At 44.4% G+C, this 22,849-nt stretch overlaps 1 protein-coding gene and 1 long non-coding RNA gene across 4 annotated transcripts in view; one reads left to right on the top strand and one right to left on the bottom strand.

The window, feature by feature from the left end:
- Slc26a4 (solute carrier family 26 member 4) overlaps positions 1–22,849 on the top strand; it is a 39,651-nt gene that overhangs the window by 15,281 nt on the left and 1,521 nt on the right. For both annotated transcript variants that reach the window (XM_087552390.1, NM_019214.1), the window contains 12 exon segments: positions 2,749–2,896; positions 4,090–4,203; positions 8,485–8,562; positions 8,692–8,787; positions 8,986–9,092; positions 11,315–11,384; positions 12,725–12,817; positions 14,777–14,872; positions 15,473–15,703; positions 17,700–17,754; positions 18,765–18,910; positions 21,840–21,923. In XM_087552390.1, coding sequence (XP_087408516.1) covers positions 2,749–2,896; positions 4,090–4,203; positions 8,485–8,562; positions 8,692–8,787; positions 8,986–9,092; positions 11,315–11,384; positions 12,725–12,817; positions 14,777–14,872; positions 15,473–15,703; positions 17,700–17,754; positions 18,765–18,910; positions 21,840–21,923 — 1,318 coding nt within the window.
- LOC102555378 (uncharacterized) overlaps positions 16,322–22,849 on the bottom strand; it is a 30,354-nt gene continuing 23,826 nt past the window's right edge. The window contains exons 3-4 of one of the 2 annotated variants that reach the window (XR_015622980.1): positions 22,472–22,564; positions 16,322–16,568 (exon numbers count right to left, since the gene is read on the bottom strand). This is a non-coding gene — a long non-coding RNA (uncharacterized LOC102555378). Of the gene's footprint in view, positions 16,569–22,316; positions 22,565–22,849 lie in introns of those variants that run through there. The other variant, XR_015622978.1, reaches the window with a different exon arrangement.

The raw sequence follows: 22,849 nt of genomic DNA, 5'->3' as shown, positions 1-22,849 counted from the left end.
TGTGTGTAGTATGTAGTGTGTGTATAGTGTGTGTGTATGTAGTGTGTGTGTAGTGTGTATAGTGTATGTGTATGTAGTGTGTGTATAGTGTGTATGTGTAGAATGTGTGTATGTGTGTAGTGTGTCTGTGTTGTTGTACGTGTATGTGTATATGTGTGTAGTATGTGTGTGCAATGTGTGTGTATGTATGTGTGTAGTGTGTGTATAGTGTGTGTAGTGTGTGTAGTGTGTGTGTGTAGTGTGTGTGTAGTGTGTGTAGTGTGTGTGTAGTGTGTGTAGTGTGTGTGTGTGTAGTGTGTGTGTAGTGTGTGTAATGTGTGTGTAGTGTGTGTGTAGTGTGTATGTAGTATGTGTGTGTGGTATGTGTGTGTAGTGTATGTAATGTGTGTGTAGTGTGTGTGTAGTGTGTATGTAGTATGTGTGTGTGGTATGTGTGTGTAGTGTGTGTAGTGTGTGTAGTGTGTGTGTATTTAGTGTGTGTGTAGTGTGTGTGTATGTGTGTGTAGTGTGTCTGTGTTGTTGTATGTGTATGTGTATGTGTGTAGTGTATGTGTGTGTGTAGTATGTGTGTGTAATGTGTGTATATGTGTGTGTGTAGTATGTAGTGTGTGTAGTGTGTGTATAGTGTGTGTGTATGTAGTGTGTGTGTAGTGTGTGTGTAGTGTGTGTGTATGTGTGTGCTTTTGTGCTCTGACTTTCACTCCTATAATAATCTATTTTGTCTCAACTCTCAGTGACTGGCCCTTCTTTTACTAGTCAGTATCAGAGGCGTTCTTGTCATCATATTTATTGCATCTTTTTCAATTGATGTCCTTTGAAGTGAACTTGGAAGTATGGCCCAGGAAAGACAACCTGTAGGTTGGGGACGGCTGATTCCTATGGACTGCCACCATTCTGTAGCTAGATTGGGAGAACATTTGCCAAATATTCCTATCCAACCTGAAGCTAAATATCCCATTAGCATGTTTGTCACATAACAGAAACTGAGCAGTTTCTGTTACAAGTATAGAAAGGCTAGAAAAATTTGGGGGCATCCCACTAACAGAAAGGAGGAGAAAATACTGCTTATATTGACTGACCCCAAGAGCCCCTCTTTATGTGTTATTTGGCCCAATGGGGACCACTGTTCCTCAGCCTCGTCTCTTTAGGATGTGTGTCTTTCCCTTCACTGCGTCAGACTGGTCTGCCTGGGGCTAACAGGCCCATGGGTGGTCATGCAGTTTAGGAAGTGTTGTGTCAGGTAATAAAAGATATTCTTAATTTGGTCATTAGGTGTCCTGACAGGGCTCCTACTAATTGATTTTGGATAGATGGTTCATACCTGAAGTCCAGTGAGAAGTTACAAGTAGTGGCAGGAAGATGTTGGGTTTAGGTTCTTCCAGCCTAGGTTGAGCACCAAGGAACTAACTAGTTATAGAATAATATCTCATTGAATTTCATGAGAAGAGTCCTCCCGTGACAGCCAGTGAAAGAGATCTGGTAGGTTTAAACAACAGACCTCAAATCATAAAGTCACTGAATGACAGAAGTCCTTTGATTTCATACTTCACAATTTTTAACCCCGATAATCAAGGATTGGGTAATATTTAGAGAACACTACAGTCATGGAGGCAGGAGCTAGTATCAGAAGTAAAACCTCTTCAGTGTTTAGCTTTGATAGAGCCCTAGTTATCAGAAATAGACTTGACTGGGTCTTGAAAGCATCCTATTAAGTGAGCTGTAAAATCAGCTCTACACTAGTAGGTGACACTGAGTCACTCAAGAGTGTGTTGATATTCCTAACCCGCTGTCTACAGCTGGGGTCCGTTCCAGGGCCTACATAGGATAGGAGGGGGAAACGGGGAGGATTCATAGCAGAAGAGTCTGGCAGTTCTTACTACCCAATATTCCCATCTCCAACATGGCTCCACTAAATGTCATGCCACTAACTTGACTCTTTGGACTGCAGCTCTCACGTCAGAAATGAGGGAGACAGATACTCCCATTCCCACGTTGCTATAAGTGATGTAGGTGGGGAATTCATTTTAATGGCTGGAGACTTTTGGGACGGCACAAAATGGACATTCTGTAGTAACTGAAGCTCTTCCTCCAAACTTCTACATCTGGGGACAAATTCATGATCATAAGTTTATAGTGTTTAATTTCTAATAGTTTGTAGAGAAGCTCTGGTTTTGTTAGTCTGGAAACGCAATTGTTGGGTTACTCTAGTGACTATGTAGGGTGATTTCGGTAACATGCATTTAATGTGGGGTGAGGGTTTTGCCTTCTTAAATTTAAAATGTTTTAAAATATCATGGCTCTTTAGAATTTTTGGCTGAGTTTTCCAGTATCATTTTCTTTGTCTTTTCAACAGAATTGACATCTCTTCACACAGACTAAAATTTGTAACATGCCTAAAAATCTCTCGTGTTTTCAAAGACCTTGAAGTTGAAATTGTGTGAGAAAAAACATGTTACACGTGAAGAGACATGGATGGAGTTGTATTTAAAAAAACTGATAGTGACAGATTTATTTATGTCAGAGGTACAAAAGCAAAAACAAAGCCCTCTCAAGCAGGGGTCACGAGAGCAGCCAGTGAGCTACCACTAACTTCTGGCTAGAAAGCAGGAAGTCAGGGTTCCCATTGTGCATGTCCTTTTTGTTTCCCTGGGCCGTGTCCTTTTGCATCTACCATGTCGCCGAGTGAACAGAGTGTTTGGCAAGGTGGGGAAGGTCGTCGCATCTTCACAGCGGGTTTTCCCTTGCCAGGTTCTTGCCTCCTGTACTGCCGTCTGTGGGCCTGTTTTCTGACATGCTGGCTGCTTCCTTTTCCATTGCCGTGGTGGCTTACGCTATTGCAGTGTCTGTAGGGAAAGTCTACGCCACCAAGCATGACTACATCATCGATGGGAACCAGGTATGGCCACCTACTCGCTGAGCTGAATGTAGAAGGCTGAAAACAAGTTAAGATAACTCAAGTGGGGGGATTTTGGTTTCACCTAAGGGAAGTGTTGGTTTCTTACACTGGCCTTTATTGACTTGATTTTTCTCTTGTCCTTGCTCATTAAAAATTATTTTGAAATATGCATCTGAGGTCACCTTACTTCTTAAGAAATAAGCTAAATCAACACTGTCTTGGTTTCCATGGCTGTGGTAAAAAAACACGATGGCCAAAAGCAATCTGGGGAGGAAAGGGTTTATTTCAGCTCACAGTTTGTAGCCTGTAGTCCAGGGAAGACAGACAAAGAACTCAAGGCAGGAACCTGGAGGCAGGAGCTGATGCAGAGGTCATGGAGGGGTGCTGCTTACTGACTTTCTCCCCATGACTTGCTCAGTCTGCTTTCTTTTAGAACCCAGAGCCACCAGCCCAGGTATGTCACTGCTACAGTGAGCTGAGCCCTTCAATTAATCATTAATTAAAGAAAAGAAGCCCCACAAGCCAGGCAACAGTAGCGCATGCCTTTGCTCTCAGCTTTCAGGAGGTAAAGACAGGTGACTCTTGGAGTTCGAGAGTCTGTAGAGTGAGTTCTAGGACAGATAGGGCTATACAGAGAAACCCTGTCTAGAAAAACCAAGCAAACAAACAAAACAAAAACAACAAAACAAAAATTTTAAAAAGAAAGAAAAAGAAAACAATGCCTTACAAGTTTGGCAATAGGCCAAAGGAAGCGGGTTATTTTCTCAGTTGAGGCTCCTTCTTCCAAAATGACTCTAGCTTGGGTCAAGTTCACATAAAGCCAGCATAAGCACTAATTTAAGCAAAAGCTAATTCTGTTAGGTCAAAATCAACATAAAAGTTAACTATTAAGTTTTAACAAAAGAGCTTTTCATGTGGCCAAGTAACTCTTGGGTGATTTATTGCCATTTTAAGTGGCTATTGTGTATATGCTCAAGATGTGGTGGGCATGTGTGCCACAGAACATGTGTGGTGGGCAGTGGACAACTTTGCGGTGTCAGATCTCTCTTTTCACCTTTGCATGGGTTCTGAGACTTGAACTCATGTCCCCAGGCTTGTATGGCCCCACCCACTCAGCCGTTCTACTGGACACTTGATGAGGGTCTGGCAAGTATTCTCTCTGCAGCATCCTTGTCACCCAGTCTCTCCCTTAGGAATTCATTGCCTTCGGGATAAGCAACGTCTTCTCTGGATTTTTTTCCTGTTTTGTGGCTACCACTGCTCTGTCTCGAACGGCTGTCCAGGAGAGCACTGGGGGGAAGACACAGGTATGTAGAGTCAGAGGGATAACACTGATATTAGGAAACAGGAGGAGGAGGGTGTCTCAGAGAGGCTTCTGCAGAACTGGACACAATGGTTCATAACCTTCAGAGAGGGACTTGTGTTTCCTTATCTGATCCAACTTGGGCCTCATTGCTTTGACTTGCCCGACCCTTATCAAAAACTTCCTTAATGGCAATATTTATGGGCTCCTGAACCAGGATTGCCAAATTCTTATTTGTCAGTGTTCACCTGGCTGATGATAACCGCACACAGAACAACACACAGAACTACACTCAGAACTGCAAAAGGAAAGGGGAGGCTGGAGAGATGGCTCAGTGGTTAAGAGCACCGACTGCTCTTCCAGAGACTGTGAGTTCAATTCCCAGCAACCACATGGTAGCTCACAACCATCTAATGTGGATGTGGTGCCCTCTTCTGGTGTGTCTGAAGACAGGAACAGTGTACTCACATACATAAAGTAAACAAATAAATCTGTTTTTAGACAGGCTGAGGATACAGATAAGAATTTGTGCTCTGAATGTGTGAGGCCCTGAGTCCAATATCCAGTACCACAGTGGGAAAATGAAGCTTTTTGAAGCCTAGCAATTTATATATATGTAGGCCAGAAAAGGGAATGGGATCCCCTGGGACTGGAGTTACAGATGGTTGTGAGCCACCATGTGGGTGCTGTGACTTGAACCCAGGACCTCTGGAAGAGCAGCCAGTGCTTTTAACTACTGATCCATCTCTCCAACCCAAGTTACTATACTATCTGTTCATATTTCCTTTCAAAAGTCAGGAACTTCTCCAGATGCTTTTAGACTCACAGAACAACAATTTGTTGGGCAAGAATGTTTTTGTTGTGACATTTTGGGGTTTCTTCCTGAGTATTATTTCTGTTCTTGGAGTTTTGAATACGGATTTAATTTTGCCTCTTAAATATGGCTTTTGGTTGTTGCTTTCACAAGGTAACCATAAAACCAGCATCGCAGTTAATCTCTGGATAATCCTCCTGAGGCTGGTCAAAAAGCTCAGGAAATGCTCTCAAAGTCTGTTTCAAACCAGACTCAGCTTCACACAGACCAGAGCCCAGCCTTGGACTAGAACTGGGTTTCTGCCAAGCCTCAGAAGGCTTTCGCTTCTTGACATAGGAAAGAACATTATTTAGGACCAAAAAGGCCCGAGAGTGTAAAAGAGAATAAACCCAAGATGCTGTAAAACACAGGATACTCAAGGCAGAAGCATAGGAATGGGAGCAAATGGTGAGAACACAGTGATGCCGGCACGGCTTGCCCATGGAGAACTCCAGATGTCCTTACAGCACAGTGGATGCCTCCACGGTATGGATGACATTTACACAATACAGATGGTGTTGCCATAGTGCAGATGACATCACCCCTTATGTGTGGTGCTCCTCTCCTATTAATTGGCCTCTACCAATTTTTGGCTACCCTGAAGCAAAATTTAATTTTAATTCTTAGAGTTTTTCTAAAAACAAAAACGAAAAAACAAAACAAACAGAAAACCTTTTTGCAATTATTTCTAGTTTAGAGGAAACCCTAAACTAGTTTAAAAGTTCTAGTTTAAAGGAACCCGTTACACACCAAGAAGCTAAAGCAGAGGCCTATTGTCTGTTGCCAAGAGGAAGTGTAGTCAGAGTTCAGCCCCAAGCTATGCCTGCTGCATGCTGAAGCGGTCAGCATCTGGAGATCCTGCAGCTTGCATTAGTGGTGAGCACTGATGCTTCCCAGGATGCATGGTGCCCTGTGGGTGCAGCTGGATTCCCCAGCTGCTGTCTGCCGTTCTCCTGCTGTTGTCTTCAGGCCCAAACAAGGCATAGGCGGGCTGCCCCATAATGATGTCCATGTAAGGTGACCTCCTTGGCAGAGGGCTGGGGGATAATGGTGTTCTGGTAAGTTAATATCCTCGGCCACACACTGGCCTGTATTATAGTTAGCAGGGAAGGAAGCCAGGAGTTCAGCAATGAAGAAGGGAGCAAGGCAGGAATGGCTTGATATTTAATTACTGAAGAGCATATTAAGTTCTGGGGTTAAAAGTCTAAGGCCTTGGACTGAAATCCAGGGACCTGTGACCAATCAAATGATCGAGTCCTCTTGTGTGGTTTCTCATATTTAATGCTAGAGCGTCCACTTCAGTGTGAGTGGGAATACCACTTGGATCTACCTCGATGGGGCGCTGAGAGGACTGAACAAGACAGAGTGCTAGCACACACTGATACTACTGTTTACACCTTGAGGGAGGAGTGGTCTCTTAGCATCCGTGACACACGTGCTGGGCCTGGCACCTAAGGAGTACCAGACACGCGGTTGCTGAAGAACAAACAGAAGAGCCATTGTTGGTGGGCTTTAACTGTTTTCTATACTGGGACTGCGGAAGAACCACACCTTCCTCCCTGTTCTTTTTCCCCCCACCACACTGACTTCTGCTGGCTCAGAAAAGAAGGGATTCTTAATACAAATCACTCCATAGCTCTGATTGCCCTCTCACTTAACAATAATTCGTTTGCCAGGAACTGAGTCTTCTCAGAGGTAGTGCAGTCTGTGCTTTCCCACACATCAGGCTTATACAGTAAGTTCAAGTAATCAATCCCTTAAAAGTTTGGATGTTGTGATAGAGATCAGCCTTGACTCTATAATTAGAGATTTCTACTACATATCCTTGGTGAGCGAGTGGCCAGTCTCCTGCCCTGGGTTGTGCAGACAGTTGTCCCTGTCTCCAAATGCACTTCTTAAAGTTCTTCAATCGTAGCAAACATGCAAGTGACTCAATAAATACCGATCAAGTAACAGGAGGAGATAGAAGACATGAAGGGAGGAGGGGGAAGGGGAGAGGGAGGAGGGGGGAAGAAAACAGGAGGGGGAGGGCAAGAGGGAGGAGGGGGAGGGCAAAAGGGAGGAGGGGGAGGGGGAGAGGGAGGAGGGGGGAAGAAAACAGGAGGGGGAGGGCAAAAGGGAGGAGGGGGAGGGCAAAAGGGAGGAGGGGGAGGGCAAAAGGGAGGAGGGAGAGGGGAAAAGGGGGGAGGGGAGGGGGAAAGGGAGGAGGGGGAGGGGGAAAGGGAGGAGGGGGAGGGGAAGAAGGGAAGAGGGGAAGGGGAAGAAGGGAGGAGGGGGAGCGGAAGAAGGGAAGAGGGGAAGGAGAAGAAGGGAGGAGGGGGAGGGGAAGAAGGGAGGAGGAGGGAAAGAAGGGGACTATTACCGTTTTAGACAGAAGAGGAAACTATTCACTATGGTGCCGGGAACCTGGGCCACGGATCCAGAAGATCGTTGATATTGATAGGAACAGGAAGTAGACAACGTAGAGTGAAATTCTTAATATATATAATATTCATAATATTGCCCAGGCTGACCCATACCTAAACATAAACAGCCAGTATGCCAGATGGAGTGCATGCTTCCTCTGACATTTGCTGTGTCTGCTTCTTTTCTCTGGACGCCGGACGGTGCATGGGGCCGTGCTTTTGCTCAAATTGCTCACCTTATCTGTTCCTTTCTCTGACCAGTCTGCTTCTGCTTCCCTGTCTTTTCTCCTTTGCTGCAGAGTTTCTAGTCTTCAGATCAGCCATGGCTTATGCTGTCTCAGCAGAGAATTCATTGGCCAAACCAACTGATCAGACCAGGAATAGTCCCCACCCCTCAGCCTCTCTCCTAACTCTTTATGGATCTTAGCAGAACTTTTCTTTTGCCAGCGAAGGTAAAGTTTCTGAGCTTCCTTTACCCCACGATTGCCCCACTGCTGCAGCCAGAGTTTGGAATCTGTGCCTACAATCGTTGGAGGAGGCAGGAGCAGTGGTCTTGGTGTGCCAGTGTGAAACTGTGAATTTGTGATGAGATGGGGTCATTTATTTTCTCTGAGGTGTTTTTGGCAATTACGATGGGTACATCTCTTAGAGTAACCGTTGTGGCTGCTGATTTCACTCTGCAGAAAAGTCATAAGGATTCATCCCCCCAAAATGTGACGGCCATCTTGGTTATTGGAGAAATCGGGAGGGTCTATGTCTCATGGCATGGCAAACAACCAGAAGGTTGACCTCCTAAATCAACACCAGTGGGCACTAGCCAGGCAAATGTGAGGGAAAACAAACTAGCTTGACTAGCTTTAATAGCCTTGGTTTTCCTATTCTCTTTAACTTCTCAGCAATGCTGGGTATATATTGCTCGTTTCTCTAAATACTGAGCAGAAAGGGAGAGATGAGGAGGGACTCAGTGTGTCTGCGTGCACTCCTGTGGTGAGCAAGGCGTGCCCACCTCATGGAAAGTGTCTTTCAGGTGGCAGGCCTCATCTCAGCTGTGATTGTGATGGTCGCGATCGTTGCCCTGGGGAAGCTTCTGGAACCCTTGCAGAAGGTAAAACCCTGCTTTGCTGTACACCACTTTCTCTTCAGCAGACTCTTCTAAGAGAAAGAGCTGGAGATTGGAAATCAACACGTGGGAACCATTGCCTTGAATAACACAACCTTCCCTGTCTCTGTGCAGTCTGTCTTGGCAGCCGTCGTCATTGCCAACCTGAAAGGGATGTTTATGCAGGTGTGTGATGTTCCTCGTCTGTGGAAGCAGAATAAGACTGATGCCGTAAGTCGCCTACCACACAACTTCCTCGATGCACCTGTCACTCACGACGTTCACTCCCTAAGTCTAGCCTGGTAACAGGCAAAGAAAGCCCTGATGTCTTCTGTGTGAAGGTCCAGATCTCTGGGAAGATTCATTTTCAATTGCTTGTTTGTTATCTGATGAACTAATATAGATCTTCTCGTTTTCTTCCCCCTCTAGGTTATCTGGGTGTTTACATGCATAATGTCCATCATTCTGGGGCTGGACCTCGGTTTGCTGGCTGGTCTTTTATTTGGACTACTGACTGTGGTCCTGAGAGTTCAGTTGTAAGTACTAAAAGACAAAACAAACCCACCCACCCCCACCCCACCCCCAAAAGACAAAATACAAACTCAGGCATCTGATAGGAGGCACTGAAGTTTCCCAGCCTGTTTCAATTAATGAAGACACATCTTTTATAATATTATATACTGACTGAGTGTATGGATCACACACAGCACCTTACCCCGTTGACTAGGTCTGATTAGTCTTACCCTGCAGGTGAGAAAGTTTAAGCTCAGAAAGCTTAGCGGTCTTTCTTAATGCTGTCAGTTACTAATTGGCAGAAGTAAGTGTTAAACCCCGATGCATCTCACTCCCTATCTGTGCCCTCCCTCAGGAGCTCCACTCTGCTCCCTCGAGGGCTCCACTCTGCTCTCCCTTGGTTGGTTGTCTTAACATGAAGGATAAACACGTGGATCAGCCAAAGTCTGAACGTGCTTTGTTTTAATCCTGGTTAAATCAGATGACCATTAGAGGCGCTGGGCATCCATCGTGGAACTGGGCACCGGGCACAGGGCAAGTCGGCTCCTCGATATATTGCCAGTCATTTTACTCTTTAAAGCTAATAACTCATTATACGACTGCGCTCTTTACGGTGGTTATTACAGTCAGGATTCATTCGAGTCCGACAGACAAGGCACATAATGCCCAATTATGTGAAGTAAACACGATTAGGTTGTATGCTCAGTGGACGCAGCCGAGCCATGAGTCATGGGACAAATAGCCGATGGAGGCAGGCTGAAGGCGGATTATCTGGTTGGTGACGGGTTTGTTTTGACGTTGGTTTTAGTTATGTGTCCTCCTGGGCTTGCAGAGCACAGCCTCTGCCCCCTTTAGGTGTTTTTTGTTTGTTTGTTTTTGTTTTTTCTTGCCTGTTCAGATGTCTTCCCTCTTCTCTGCCTGGGTTGTGATAGGAGAAGATGGCAGGGAAAGCACCAACATAGCTGTATCTTCAGTTTAGCATGGGCTCCTACCGGCCAACCAGCTCTCTGCCCACCCTCCCTCTGTTCGCATGTTGGTTCCTACTTGAAAGGCCCGTGACTGGCCCCCTCAGCACCCTAGCAGCACAGGGTCCTGAAAGACTTCATTAGCTTCCGAAGGGCCCAGTTTGCTACAAGGAAACAATGAGGAGGCTGTCTGTAGGGCACATTGCCTCTTGTGCTGAGCGTGCTCAGCGGTTCCTTCTTTTGTGAGATTGCTTGAGAAGGAAGGGTTTTGTTTTTTTTTTTTTTTTTCCTTTTTCTTTGAGAAAGATTAACTTATGATTTAACTTAAAAATGAGCTCAGTGTTGCGAGCCAAGGGAAAAACCTGGCGGTACAATTTAGTTGCTGGTTTGGTAACCAGGCTCCTAGCCAACAAAAAGCAATACCATTTACAGTATTTAATTTCCAGTGATTATAACATTGATCCCAGAGAGCACAATGCTGAAAGGACCCCAAGCAGTTAGTCCTTCTCCATGGGCTGCACTCAGCATATGTCACTCGTCACAGTTGGAGAGACATGGAATTTATATAATTGCACGAGGAACAGGAAATCGGCGGTCTGGTCGATAGGCAGGGCTTGCTTCACGCAGGCTGCTGCTTTGAGAAGCAGAGACTAGTCCGATCACTTGCAGACACCATACTCCATCAGCAGGTTGCCATAAATCACAAGGAAGTGGAAGGAACCAGAGCCCCACGTGTCAAACACAGGCTCTGTGTCCTTCACTCGGTGGCTCCTCTTACTCCTCTGGACATGATTTTATGGACTAATAAAAATAGTCATAATAGTGCCGGCCATTCAGAGTTACAGCCGGGCTTCAGGGGTTTACCATATGAGAAAGCTTGACGCCTCTGCTATAAATTGTTATGCACTCCAAAGCGCTCATTATGTCTCACAGCCATCAGAAGAGACTCACAGTTAGTTCTTTCTTTAGCTCCACGCAAACACCAGCTGTTCATTTCAGAGTTAGATACAGGGAAATGTCATCGGCAATAAAGACCGAGTCCAAAACACCAGAACGATGTTCTCTCTCATGGCTGTGATTTCTTTTTAACTGTTGTAAAAAATACTAAGGGGTTGGGGATTTAGCTCAGTGGTAGCGCGCTTGCCTAGAAAGCGCAAGGCCCTGGGTTCGGTCCTCAGCTCCGAAAAATAGAAAAAAAATAGAAAGAAAAAATACTACTAATAATAATAATAATAATAAAATAAAATATAAAGTCCAGGTGTTCATTTTTCTTCTCGCAGCCCTTCGTGGAATGGCCTTGGAAGTGTCCCCAGCACAGACATCTACAAAAGTATCACACATTATAAAAACGTAAGTGCCTTTGTGAGATGCTTGTCCTAGGAAGGCTCGCTAGCCCGGAATTCAAGGAGCCCCTGGTTTCTTTTGGTGTGTTCCGTACAAGCCTAGAGCACTTCTGTTGGGAAAGTCATCAACAGACTGAGTGTCTTGAGAACTTTAGGTTCTTTATGAATCGATTACAGGATATCTGCCCAGGCTAGTGGAATGTTACTTTGGTGTAAAAACTCATGAGGGATTAAATATAGGAAATTAGATTATTTGCAGATATTTGATAAAAATTACATCTGTCTGCATCCATAGTCTTTGTAATATATTATAATCCATAGTCCTTTTGCCTGACGTCTCTAATGTTTTTTAAGGGCAATTTAAAAAAGATATTTACTTATTTTCTTATGGGTTGATGTTTTGCCTGCATGTGTGTCTGTGTAAGGGTGCCAGGTCCCTGGAACTGGAGGTACAGTTGTGGGCCACCATGTGGGTGCTGGGAATTTTACATTCGACCTAGAATTCTACTAGCAGTTCTTAGTTTATTTCCATAATCTTTCTGTAGTGTTGAGCTAAGTATCATCAAGAGAAAACAAAACAAAACAAAATAAAAAGCAAACTAATTCAGCAGCTGGAGAGATCAAGAGGCTGTGTAAAACACGCCATGGTAACAGGATACCGTGTCTATAGAAACACATATGAGAATCCTGTTGCTTTTTAGAAGCCAGACTGTGCAAGAGATTGGCAATTGCACGGAACGCTGTCTCTGCTCAGTTCTGCGGCTTAACGTGGAATCAGTTCTGAGCTCTGTCTTGGTGGGCCTTGTCTTTCGGGCCCAGATAGATGTTCTCATATGATAGGGATAGACCAACATGGCTGTGGTCGCTTAGGACTAGATGACTCTATGGTGCTGTGAGATTCACTCTTGGAGCAGTCACTTAGTAAGGTACAAACAAAGAAACAAAAAACCCATAAGGCAGTTTCTGAACCCCAAAGAATCTTAGCAAAATCAAAACCGTCCGTCGTGGTGGCTGGGTCAATCCTGTTGCCTTTAGAGCGTCTTTCTTCATCCAGGTAGCAGCAGCCTGTTAGCAAGTATAATGCTGCACTCTGCTTCCCTTCTGATTCTGTGGCCTCTGGTGCTGTGCATCTTCTGAGTAACTCCCCGTAGCTCAGAGGAGCTCTGCTCAGCTCTTCTTAGCAACCATGTCATCACAGCAGGCAGGATGTGAAGTGGGGATTAGAGATGTGGATTTGCTTAACCTCCCCCTCTCCCTCCCCTCCCCTCCACCCTCTATCCTCTCTCTCTTTCCTCCCTCCCCTCCTCCACCCCTCCCCCCCCCCGTCCCCCTTTTAAAAAATTCCAGCTTGAAGAGCCTGAAGGGGTGAAGATCCTGAGATTTTCCAGTCCCATTTTTTATGGCAATGTCGATGGTTTTAAAAAATGCGTCAAGTCAACAGTAAGTATTTTATTCCTACAAGTTTGATTTAAAAAAAAAACACTTATTTTCAGATTTCATTTATCAAGTATCAGGAATAAGGCCTTATGCTTGGTTCTCTTTGTGTGAGGTATTAAAAACTCTATTGTGGCACGGTATGGTAATTTGAGCATTTGAGAGGCTCAGGCAGGAGGATTGCTCTAAGTTTTAGGCCAGCCAGGCCTACAGACTTAGACCTAGACTCACAAAACAAAATACAAAATGAACAAACAATTCTATCATAACATCTGTGCTCCAAATAACCTACAATGTGGGAGAGGAGGGAGGAAGGGGAGAGGAGTCTGAGGCGTGCACGTTAGGAAGCAAAGGTCAGAAGGCTGGGAGTGCCGAGTTCCAGAGGCTGTGTGAACAGTTGCTCTAGCAGAGGAAAGCCAGAGAATCCAGGTACCTTTGGTGAACAGATTTGAAGCAGTGCCATGCTCTGAAAAGTTTGAGTTAGAAAAATGGTTTCATTCTTATAATGTGTGTTTTTGCTAATGTGTTAGTTTTATTACTTAATTTTATTAGGAAATAGTTTTAAATGTTAAAAAAAATAGAAAAGGAGTTGAAAGACAGCTTAATTGTCAAGAATACTTACTGATCCATTAGAGGAAGAGTTTGGTTCCTGTAGCCACATCAAGTGGCTCATAAATACTTATAAATACAGCTTCAAGGGATCTGGTCCTCATGGGCACCTGCACACAGGGGTACAACCATGCACACGTAAATAAAATAACTTATAAGTTAATAAAAGAAACTTTAGTTGCAGATGCTGGTAATCTCTTAGGTTTCTGTTACTGGGATAAAAATACCATGACCAAAAGGAAAGAGTTTGCTTCACCTTACAACTCTCAGTTGTATTCATCACTGAAGGAAAGTCAGGGCAGGAACTGAATCGGAAGCCATGGGGGAGTGCTGCTTACTGACTTGCTCCTTGTGGCTTGCTCAGCCTGTTTTCTTAAACAACTCAAGACCTCATGGCAAAGGTGACACTGCCCATCCGGGGCTGGGCCCTCCCACATGAAACATTAAGCAAGAAAATTTCTGACAAATTTGTCTACAGGCCAATCTTCTGAGCCATTTTCTCAGTTGAACGTCCTCTTCCCAGTGACTCTAGCCTGTGTCAGTCAGGTTGACATAAAACTCACCAACAAACAGTGTGAGGAAGGTCCTGTGCTGGCTGTTTGGAGGTGTGTTACCTGGGAACTGAGAGAGGGGGACAGGAGAGAGAAAGGCTGTCCTGTGGAGTAAAGAGTAAAAAGCACCATGTGGGAAAGGACTAGAAGGCTCTATGTCCAGTGCCATGCATGAGGAACTTGATATTTGCCCCTGCGTGAGGGTTTCCTGCTTCAAGAGTAGACTTTTCCCCCATAACCAAGTAGATCTGTGGCATCAAGAAAATATAGACTTAGACGTAAACTTTGTTGTTGTTGTTGTTATCTTTTGTACTGGCTTGGAGCCTCTGATCTGCTGGTCTTCCCCTCTTATCTGTAGTCAGAGGTACTGCTCTGCTCTGTGGCTGAAATCAGCTGATCTGTTCTGTAGGCACCAGGAGAGGGTAGGGATAAATGAAACCAGCGAAGAGGAGTCTATTTCCTTAGACCTCACAATTTCTTTTCTGGCAGGGTTTCTTTCAAAATGGTATCTTTTAAGAAACCTCCATTCTGACGGTTGGAGAGATGACGCAGGTCTTAAGAGAGTGTACTGCTCTTTGAAGGACCGGAGTTCAATTCCCCAGCACCTACGTAGGGGTACTCACAGCCACCTGTAATGTCAGCTCCAGGGGGCCTATACCTCCTCAGGACTCCTTATCTACTCACATGTACACAACGCACATTCAGACACATAATTAAAAGTTAAAAAGAAGCAGCCACTCTGGTAGCAAATGCCATGGAACATTAGGAAGCAGACATTTTACGTAACTGACATTTGTTTCCAAAGGTTGGATTTGATGCCATTAGAGTATATAACAAGAGGCTGAAAGCACTAAGAAGAATACAGAAACTCATCAAAAAAGGACAACTCAGGGCAACCAAGGTGAGGCAAGCCCCTTCTTTCCCCTCCTTGGTCCTTTCTCTGATGAAAGCAGTTAGACAGCCTACAACAGACCCTCCTTGGTGTCCAGATGCACATGGGCAGTGACAGGTGTGTATTGGAGAACAGCTGATCTGTTCTGTAGGCGACAGGGAAAGGTAGGGATAAATGAAACCTGCAGAGCTCCCTGGAGACAGGGTCTGGCCCCTCCCCATTAAAAATGAGCATCTGTACTCATTTTAAACACTTTTGCTGAAAAGAACAAGGAACAAATTCAGTGCCAAGGTAACTGAAAGTAATAGAAAGTAATGGGAAACTGTAATGGTAATTTCCTGTTTGCAGCTTTTGCTGTAATTTTTTTTTTTTTTGTATCTCCCAGAAAAGTCCCACAATCATCCAGAAATCAATTTTGGTTTTTGGCCCTTCTGTTCTTCTATCAAAGTGTAGATGGTGGCAAGATCCATCCCCAGGGATTGCATCCCCTGGTTGTATTTGTTTTCCAAAGAATGGTCTGTGCAGGACTTTTAAACATGCGGGGCAGACTGCTGAAAGGCATTTGGTATTATTATTGACAATTAAGTTCGAGGTGTTTTCCTTTGTTAGAACGGGATTATAAGTGACGTTGGCTCATCAAATAACGCTTTTGAGCCTGATGAAGATGTCGAAGAGCCAGAGGAGCTTGATATCCCAACCAAGGAAATTGAGATTCAAGTGGACTGGAACTCTGAACTCCCGGTGAAAGTGAATGTCCCGAAGGTGCCAATCCACAGCCTGGTGCTGGACTGTGGAGCTGTGTCCTTCCTGGATGTGGTAGGAGTGAGGTCACTGCGAATGGTGAGGTTCCGGCTGTTCGTACTGTAGACCTGGGGCTTTGGCAGCAGTGAAGTGATGGAGTGGGTCACACGGCCTCGTGAAAAGGCTCTGTAGTTTGTCTAAGTAAATTTTCTCCCCTCCTCTTCCTCCTCCTCCTCCCTTTCGGCAATAGAGCATAAGTTCTGGAGTTGGGCTCTGTGAGATGAATTCTGCCTCCACCACCAAGAACAAGTTTCTTAATCTGCCTTTTTTTTTTTTACTTCTTTTCTAATGTATGCATGATGATGGTATTTACTACCCGGGTATCATGAAGATCAGATAGGCAGAGTATCAATAATCTGGGGGGCTGGAGAGATGGCTCAGCGGTTAGGAGCACAGACTGCTCTTCTAGAGGTCCTGAGTTCAAATCCCAGCAACCACATGGTGGCTCACAACCATCTGTAATGAGATCTGATGCCCTCTACTGGTGTTATCTGAAGACAGCTACAGTGTACTCATATATAATAGATCTTTAAAAAAAAAAAAAAAAGAGAGAATCTGGTACACAGACACCTCTCAGAAGATGTTAACACTGAGTATGTTTTGTTTTTCTGAGAACATAAATGGACCGTGGAAATAAGGAAAGTGGTGAAGTCTGTATTGAGTATTGTATTTTACTTGTTACAGAAACAGCAGCAGGACAGGACTAAAAGAGCAGACACTGGTCTGCAGCAGGGGCAGGCCTCAGGTTAGATCCAGGAAGTCAGGGCAAGAGTTGAGCAACATGCAGGACAGAAGCACTCACAGCAACTGCAGAATTTCACGTTCCTTCATTGGATGCTTCAAGGTGTGCTGGTTGCTGCACCTGGCAGAAGACTCATGTGACGAGGCGGCCATGATTGCTCGGCTAGAGAGGAAGACAGATGTTAAATATTCAAAAAAACCACTGCAGTAGGTGCTTCAGAGTACTTTAAATAGGTGCTACCCCAAGGGTCAAATTTAGATGAAGCTTTAGGTAGGTATCAAGAGGGTCAGCAGGGTGAGGTACCAACAATAGATAGAATGACAGTAAGCAGGCTCCTACGTGGTTTTAGCCTAGCTGAGGGCTACCACTGCAGGGCCAGAGACAGATGCATGGGGCTGGATGCAAGGTAGGAAAGTAATTAATACTTGGCAAAAGACTGAGACTTCTGTGTGGTTCTGTTCTCTCGGCAGATCTTGTTAGCTCATCTGAGAACACAGGCTGGTTCTCTGTTGTTTATCGTACTCTGTGTAGTGACTCAGACCCATTATAGATTATACTGGCCCATTGGCTTAATGGCTTCGGAGAGTCCCAGTGCCAGAGTATGTCCCGCACTTGAATAGCCGAGTATGTTACAGTGACCATCACTATTGCTCACGGGCCTGGTGTCTGGGTGTTTAAAAATCAAACTTCTGATGGTCGCTGAAAATTTGCATGTAGTTTTAAGGGATTTTAGAGAAATTCGACACATCCCCTTCCTAATTTCTTCCAACAGTCACAGGATGAAAAAAACTATAGGACAAAAGTACAATCAAGATGATTGGCATTGGTGCATTTAAAACAAACACTGCGTGGTTAGTCAGGTTTTACTTTTTCAGACATTCTTACACCTCTTGTTATAGTGAGCAAGACCTGTTTGGGAGCCCAGGTACGTCACTGTTTGCTTCTGCAGGTATTTCCTGAGCACCTCTGTGTTATAAACTGCTATGCTCCGAGACACTGGGTGGTGTTCTTCCTGCCTTCTTAAAACAGGATATTGCTAAGTGGTCAAGAACCTTGACCTAAAATCCCCCAGCCTCAGTCTTCTGAGTGCTAGCATTACCTGTGTGAGCTACCTTACCTGGTGAGCTGCATCTTAAGATACTGACTTTCATGCTTGCATACAGCATAGTGGCAAGCTGAAATATCTAAAGTTTCCCAGTAACAAATCTCCTGAAAGGCTTGATTAACCACAGAAATGTTGACAGTTCCCCTGAACAAATGTTTAAATATGACTGAATTCTTCTCTGTTTTTAGATTGTCAAAGAATTTCAGAGGATTGATGTGAATGTGTACTTTGCTTTGCTTCAAGGTAAATGCCCGAGTGATTATCTATCAAACTTGCTTCACATCTCCTCCCTTGGAACGTGAATATATGTTGTCTGAAGGACTTCTTTAAAAAAAATTAAAATTAGAAGAAAACTATTTTGTATTGTAGTTGAGAATGTCTAAGAAAATATGTCATCTACGTTACTTTTAACCACAGTGATGAAGAATCATGTGTTATTTCCGAGACTTTTCAACACCACAAATGACGCTGTATCAATTACAATATCTCGGGGCATTTTTGAGCTTTGAGAGAGGTTTCTTCCAACTTGTGCCACAGAGCTGGCAAAGTATAAGACTTGTTCCTTGACAATGGTGTTAAGTGAACAGGGAACATTTTGGGGGGAGAGCAGAGGTAAGATGGCCAAGGTCTCTTGGAACAGGAGGAATGCCAAGGGTATGAGTCTCTGCGACTTGCCTGTAGGTGGAAGAAGGTACTAGCCTTAGGTTGGGTTTTCTGAAAGAGTCTGAGATGGAGATTCATGCACAAGGGGTGGAGGGAGAGAGAAGAGGCACAGGGCATGAGGCAAAGCTGCTCAAGCACCTGACCGCAGAAGTCTGATTACACAAGTGGCTCTGCACGGGAGCAGCGGTGCAAGGCCCCAGCTCATACTCTCATGTGTCAGTCAGCAGAGGTTGGCCAGGTGTGTGTGTGTGTGTGTGTGTGTGTGTGTGTGTGTGTGTGTGTGTGTGTGTAGTCTCCCAGGCCTCTTCAAGTCAGACAGCTCCCACTGGCCAGAGAACATTCTCTGAGAGGTGCACAGCTGTGAACGAGCGGCCAAGCTCACAGCAGCTGGGGCTTGACAAAAAGGTGACCAAGTCAGACTACAAGCAACTGTGGGATAGCCTTTCTGCAGGTGCTGGCAAATAAAGACAGGTATGTCAGAGCAGGCTCGTGGTTTAGAGACCAGAAAACTGTGAAGAGAAGGCACTACAAAAATTGATATTATGAAATTCTTTTTTTCCCCTACTAACTCTTTCCTTTTTCCTTTGCAGACGATGTACTAGAAAAGATGGAGCAGTGTGGGTTCTTTGATGACAACATTAGGAAGGACAGATTCTTCCTGACAGTTCATGATGCCATACTCTACCTGCAGAACCAGGCCAAATCCAGGGAGGGCCAGGATTCCCTGCTAGAGACGGTAAACATTTCACCTAACTCTTGTCTGAAACCCAGCCTAACCTCGGGCTTTTCGATATCTGTTGAATGTCACAGAGCCCGTTTCTCATCAGTGAAATGGGGATAAAGACTGCTTACTGCTCGGGAGACCCCAGGACTAAGGTAGTTTCTAGGAAGGGGCCCAGTAGTGCCCAAGACATGATAATTCTACACCGACAGATGTGGCATTTGCTACAATGCTTTTTTTTAGAAGACAACACCGAATCTTGGATTTTTGGTGATGTGGATGAATAAATGTGGTATATATTATACCAATGAGGAGGCCTTAATTTACAAAGTTAAAATTCAATTTATATTTTTGAAAGAGAAAACAAAGGAGTGGCTGGGAAGACTGCTCAGTGAGGAAAGGCCTGATTGCCGTGGAAGTTTAAAGATCTCATCCTCAGCATCCATGCAAATAAAGTAAAAATAAGCAAAACGCCGGGAAAGCAGGCCTGGTTGTCTGTGCCTATGTACCACTGTGGGGTGTGGAGATGCGTAGATCCCCACGGCTCTCTGGCCAGCCGGTATAGCCAAGATGGCTCCATATTTAGTGAGGGTCCCTATCTAAAATAATGAGATGGAGAGCGACAAAGACAAATGTCCTGATATTAACCTCTGACCTTTACTTGCACCCTCACAGGCAAGTACACCCCTCCCCCAAACCAACCATAAACAAATCCAGGTTCATTTTCTCCAACAAAATGGAAAACACTGAAATTTCCTATAAGCCTCATTTTGTCAATTCTGCATACAAATAACCAGAAGATGTAAACCTGTTGGACTCCTTGCCTGGGCCTAAATGAGAGCCCGTTCCTTCCCACCCTTTCACAACGAACTTGGGACACTGTCATAGCTTCTTTCCCATTGCTGTGCTGAAAATACCATGACCAAGAGTTTAATTTAGCTTATGGTTCCAGAGGGTTAAAGTTCACAGTGTCAGGAAAGGTATCATTCAGAAGCAGGAGCAGGAAGCTGGCTGACCACATTTTATCCACACACAAAAGGAGAGGACAGGAAGTGGGGCAAGGCCTCAAAGTTGGCCCCCAGTGACATACTTCCTGTAGCAAGGCTCCACCATCTACATGTTCCACAATTTCCCCAAAGAGTCAACCAGGGATTAAATGTTCAAATACATGAGCCTACATGGGACATTGTCCATTTGAATGACCATCAACACCCATGAAAAATAATTACCCTTGTAACAATCACACTGTATTCCTTCTGCTGTTTTCCAAGATTAGGATAAGTAGATCTTGTATCACAGATTAGAAGTTGGTGTTTGGAGTAAAACTAATTTAGAAACTATTAATATTATTCAGCCCTGTCAGGGCAGAGGATGCTCTGCTAATGTACCTGGGAAAAGGAGCAGCCCAAGTTATTAGAAGTGTCCATCTCAAATGTACATGAGGAAAAAAGCACTAAACCCTCACCTACTTAAAAAAAAAGGGGGGGGAGGCTAGGTGCTGGAGAGGTGGCTTAGTGGTTAAATGCACTGGATGCTTCTCCAGAGGACCCAGGCTCAGTTTCCAGTACCCACATGGTGGCTCAAAACCATCTATAACTCTAGTAGTAAGGAATCTGACCCTCTCTGTGCCTAGGCATACATATGCCACACATCCATACATGAAGAGAAACCACTCATATACAGAAAGTAAACAAAACTTTTTTTTCTTTTTAACAATATAAAAACGACATTTGAAAACTCACCACTTTTGTTTTCAAAGCATTTACAGAATTTCTAACTCTAGATTTAAAAGCAAAGCTGACCCATATAGCTTTCGAAATCACACATTAAAGGTAAAATGAAACCAAGGTAGCAAGCTCCTTCTCAACAGGAAAGCAGTTAGGTAAGTGGTTAGTGCCCGCTGTGATGTAAAATCTTAGGACAGGTATGATGAAGCTGAGTGAGGAACACTGTGACTTCCCACTGTGCCAGTGAGGGGCTGCGAGTGAGGCTGGATTTTCACTTCCATTCTGGGTAAATGATTCTTTGCAAGATGGGTAGAGCCTTCCAGGTTCCAGTGAGACTGGGAGCCTTGCCTGTTTCCACAGGGTCTAGCGTGAAACCTGAGCCATCCTCACCAATGGTTTCCTCTATTTCATAGTCACTTGTGTGGGAAGGACATTGTAGATGCAGAGATAAGAGCTCTTCCCCACTTTGGTCTATTACAAGATGTGTCCCAGAATTGGCACAATCAATAGTTACACCTAATTCTGCCATTCTCACCACCTTGAGACCCGTGTGCAGGGACCTAGCCTTCTAATTTTCACACTAATGAAGAGCACTGAGCTGTTTGTGAGACAAAAACGTTGAAAACCAATACTAGAGGGCACCATTCTAGCTTTGGTTTATATTTGCCATTGCTCTATAAATGCCTTTCTCTATGCACAAGACAAATGCAAGTCATACCGATATCCTCTGTGGGGAGGACTAAACTATTATCTCAAAAGAGTGGGACTGTCCCAAACAGCCAACTCCTCCTTCAATAAAACGAAATTCCACTCAGTTCAAGGAGGGCGCCTATATCGTCCTCAGTCACAGCCTGCCGCAGTGTAATCACAGTGTGCTCAAAGCTTTTTAAGTGATCTTAGGTCAGCTGTCAACTTCCTGGTTGAAGGCAGTGGAGGTGTCTTGCTGGGGGGGGGGGCACACTTCAGAGGTCAGAAAAGGGAACTGCTGAACTTTATACGATGGAGAACTGGATCTGCTCACATCTGAATATAAAAAAATGGTGAAGGGAAAAAAATCTCAAGATGAGAAATATGAAAGAACAGGAAATTAGAAGTAGATTCTGAAGTATACAGATCAGATGAGAGCGCTCACAAGGCTTCAAATCGTCCTTGGCGATGTTTGCTGTATGTTGACGCTATTATGTTTTCAATAAACACTGTGTGTTCTTTTTGTCAAGATCACTCTCATTCAAGACTGCAAAGATCCTCTTGAACTGATGGAAGCAGAGATAAATGAGGAAGAGCTTGATGTTCAGGATGAGGTATGGTCATTGCTTTCTTTTGTAGAGAATAATTGCATTTTTGAAAGATTTATTTATTCTATATAAGCACACTGTGGCTGTCTTCAGACGCACCAGAAGACGGCATCAGATCCCATTACAGATGGTTGTGAGCCACCATGTCGTTGCTGGGATTTGAACTCAGGACCTCCGGAAGAGCAGCCAGTGCTCTTAACCACTGAGCCATCTCTCCAGCCCGATAATTGCATTTAATCTCAAATAAACTGAGTAAATAAGCAGTGGATAGGTTTAAGAACCACCTGGGGAAAATCCAAAAACACCTGAAAGGTATGGCTTCAAAGAGAAACAGAAACTGGAAATTCCCTCAGGATGGCACGGACTTGGAGCACACAGAGATAACCAGTGATGGGTAGCTATAGGCTAGTTCTCATTTTATATTGAATTCAAAACACACTTCTTCCTGGAGACCGAAGGCTGAGGAGTAGGGAAATGGGATACAGGGGAGTCCTAACTCAGGATCACAGGACCTTCTTCATCTAACTGGTGATGGCTCACACAACTCTTCTCACCAGGAGGCCGCCGCCTCTGGTGCCCTTCCATCAGACGATTCCTAGGAAGGTTGACCGAACCTGGAGAAACTGAGCAACTTTAGTGCTTCACTCCTAAGAGAATTGAAACAACAGAAAATCAAATTCTGAAATTACCAAAGGGTATAAATAAAAAGAAGAAAATTTTATACTTGATCTTAGCCAAAAGGCTGAGAAGTAATTTTAAAAAAAATATATATATATAGGTTGAAAGATTTTTTTAGAAACAAATAATGTGATATCCTAGCCCATGAAGAAATCCCTCCTCCACTGACCTGATTCACTTCATTTAGCTTTTCTATGAACAGCATGTTCTCAAGGGACTTTTCCATGGATAGAAATCCCCGTTAATTGTGCTTA

Source organism: Rattus norvegicus, chromosome 6 (genome assembly GCF_021556685.1).
Source record: "Rattus norvegicus strain SHRSP/BbbUtx chromosome 6, alternate assembly SHRSP_T2T, whole genome shotgun sequence".
Taxonomy (NCBI): domain Eukaryota; kingdom Metazoa; phylum Chordata; class Mammalia; order Rodentia; family Muridae; genus Rattus; species Rattus norvegicus.
This window is presented reverse-complemented; position numbering and strand designations above follow the sequence as displayed.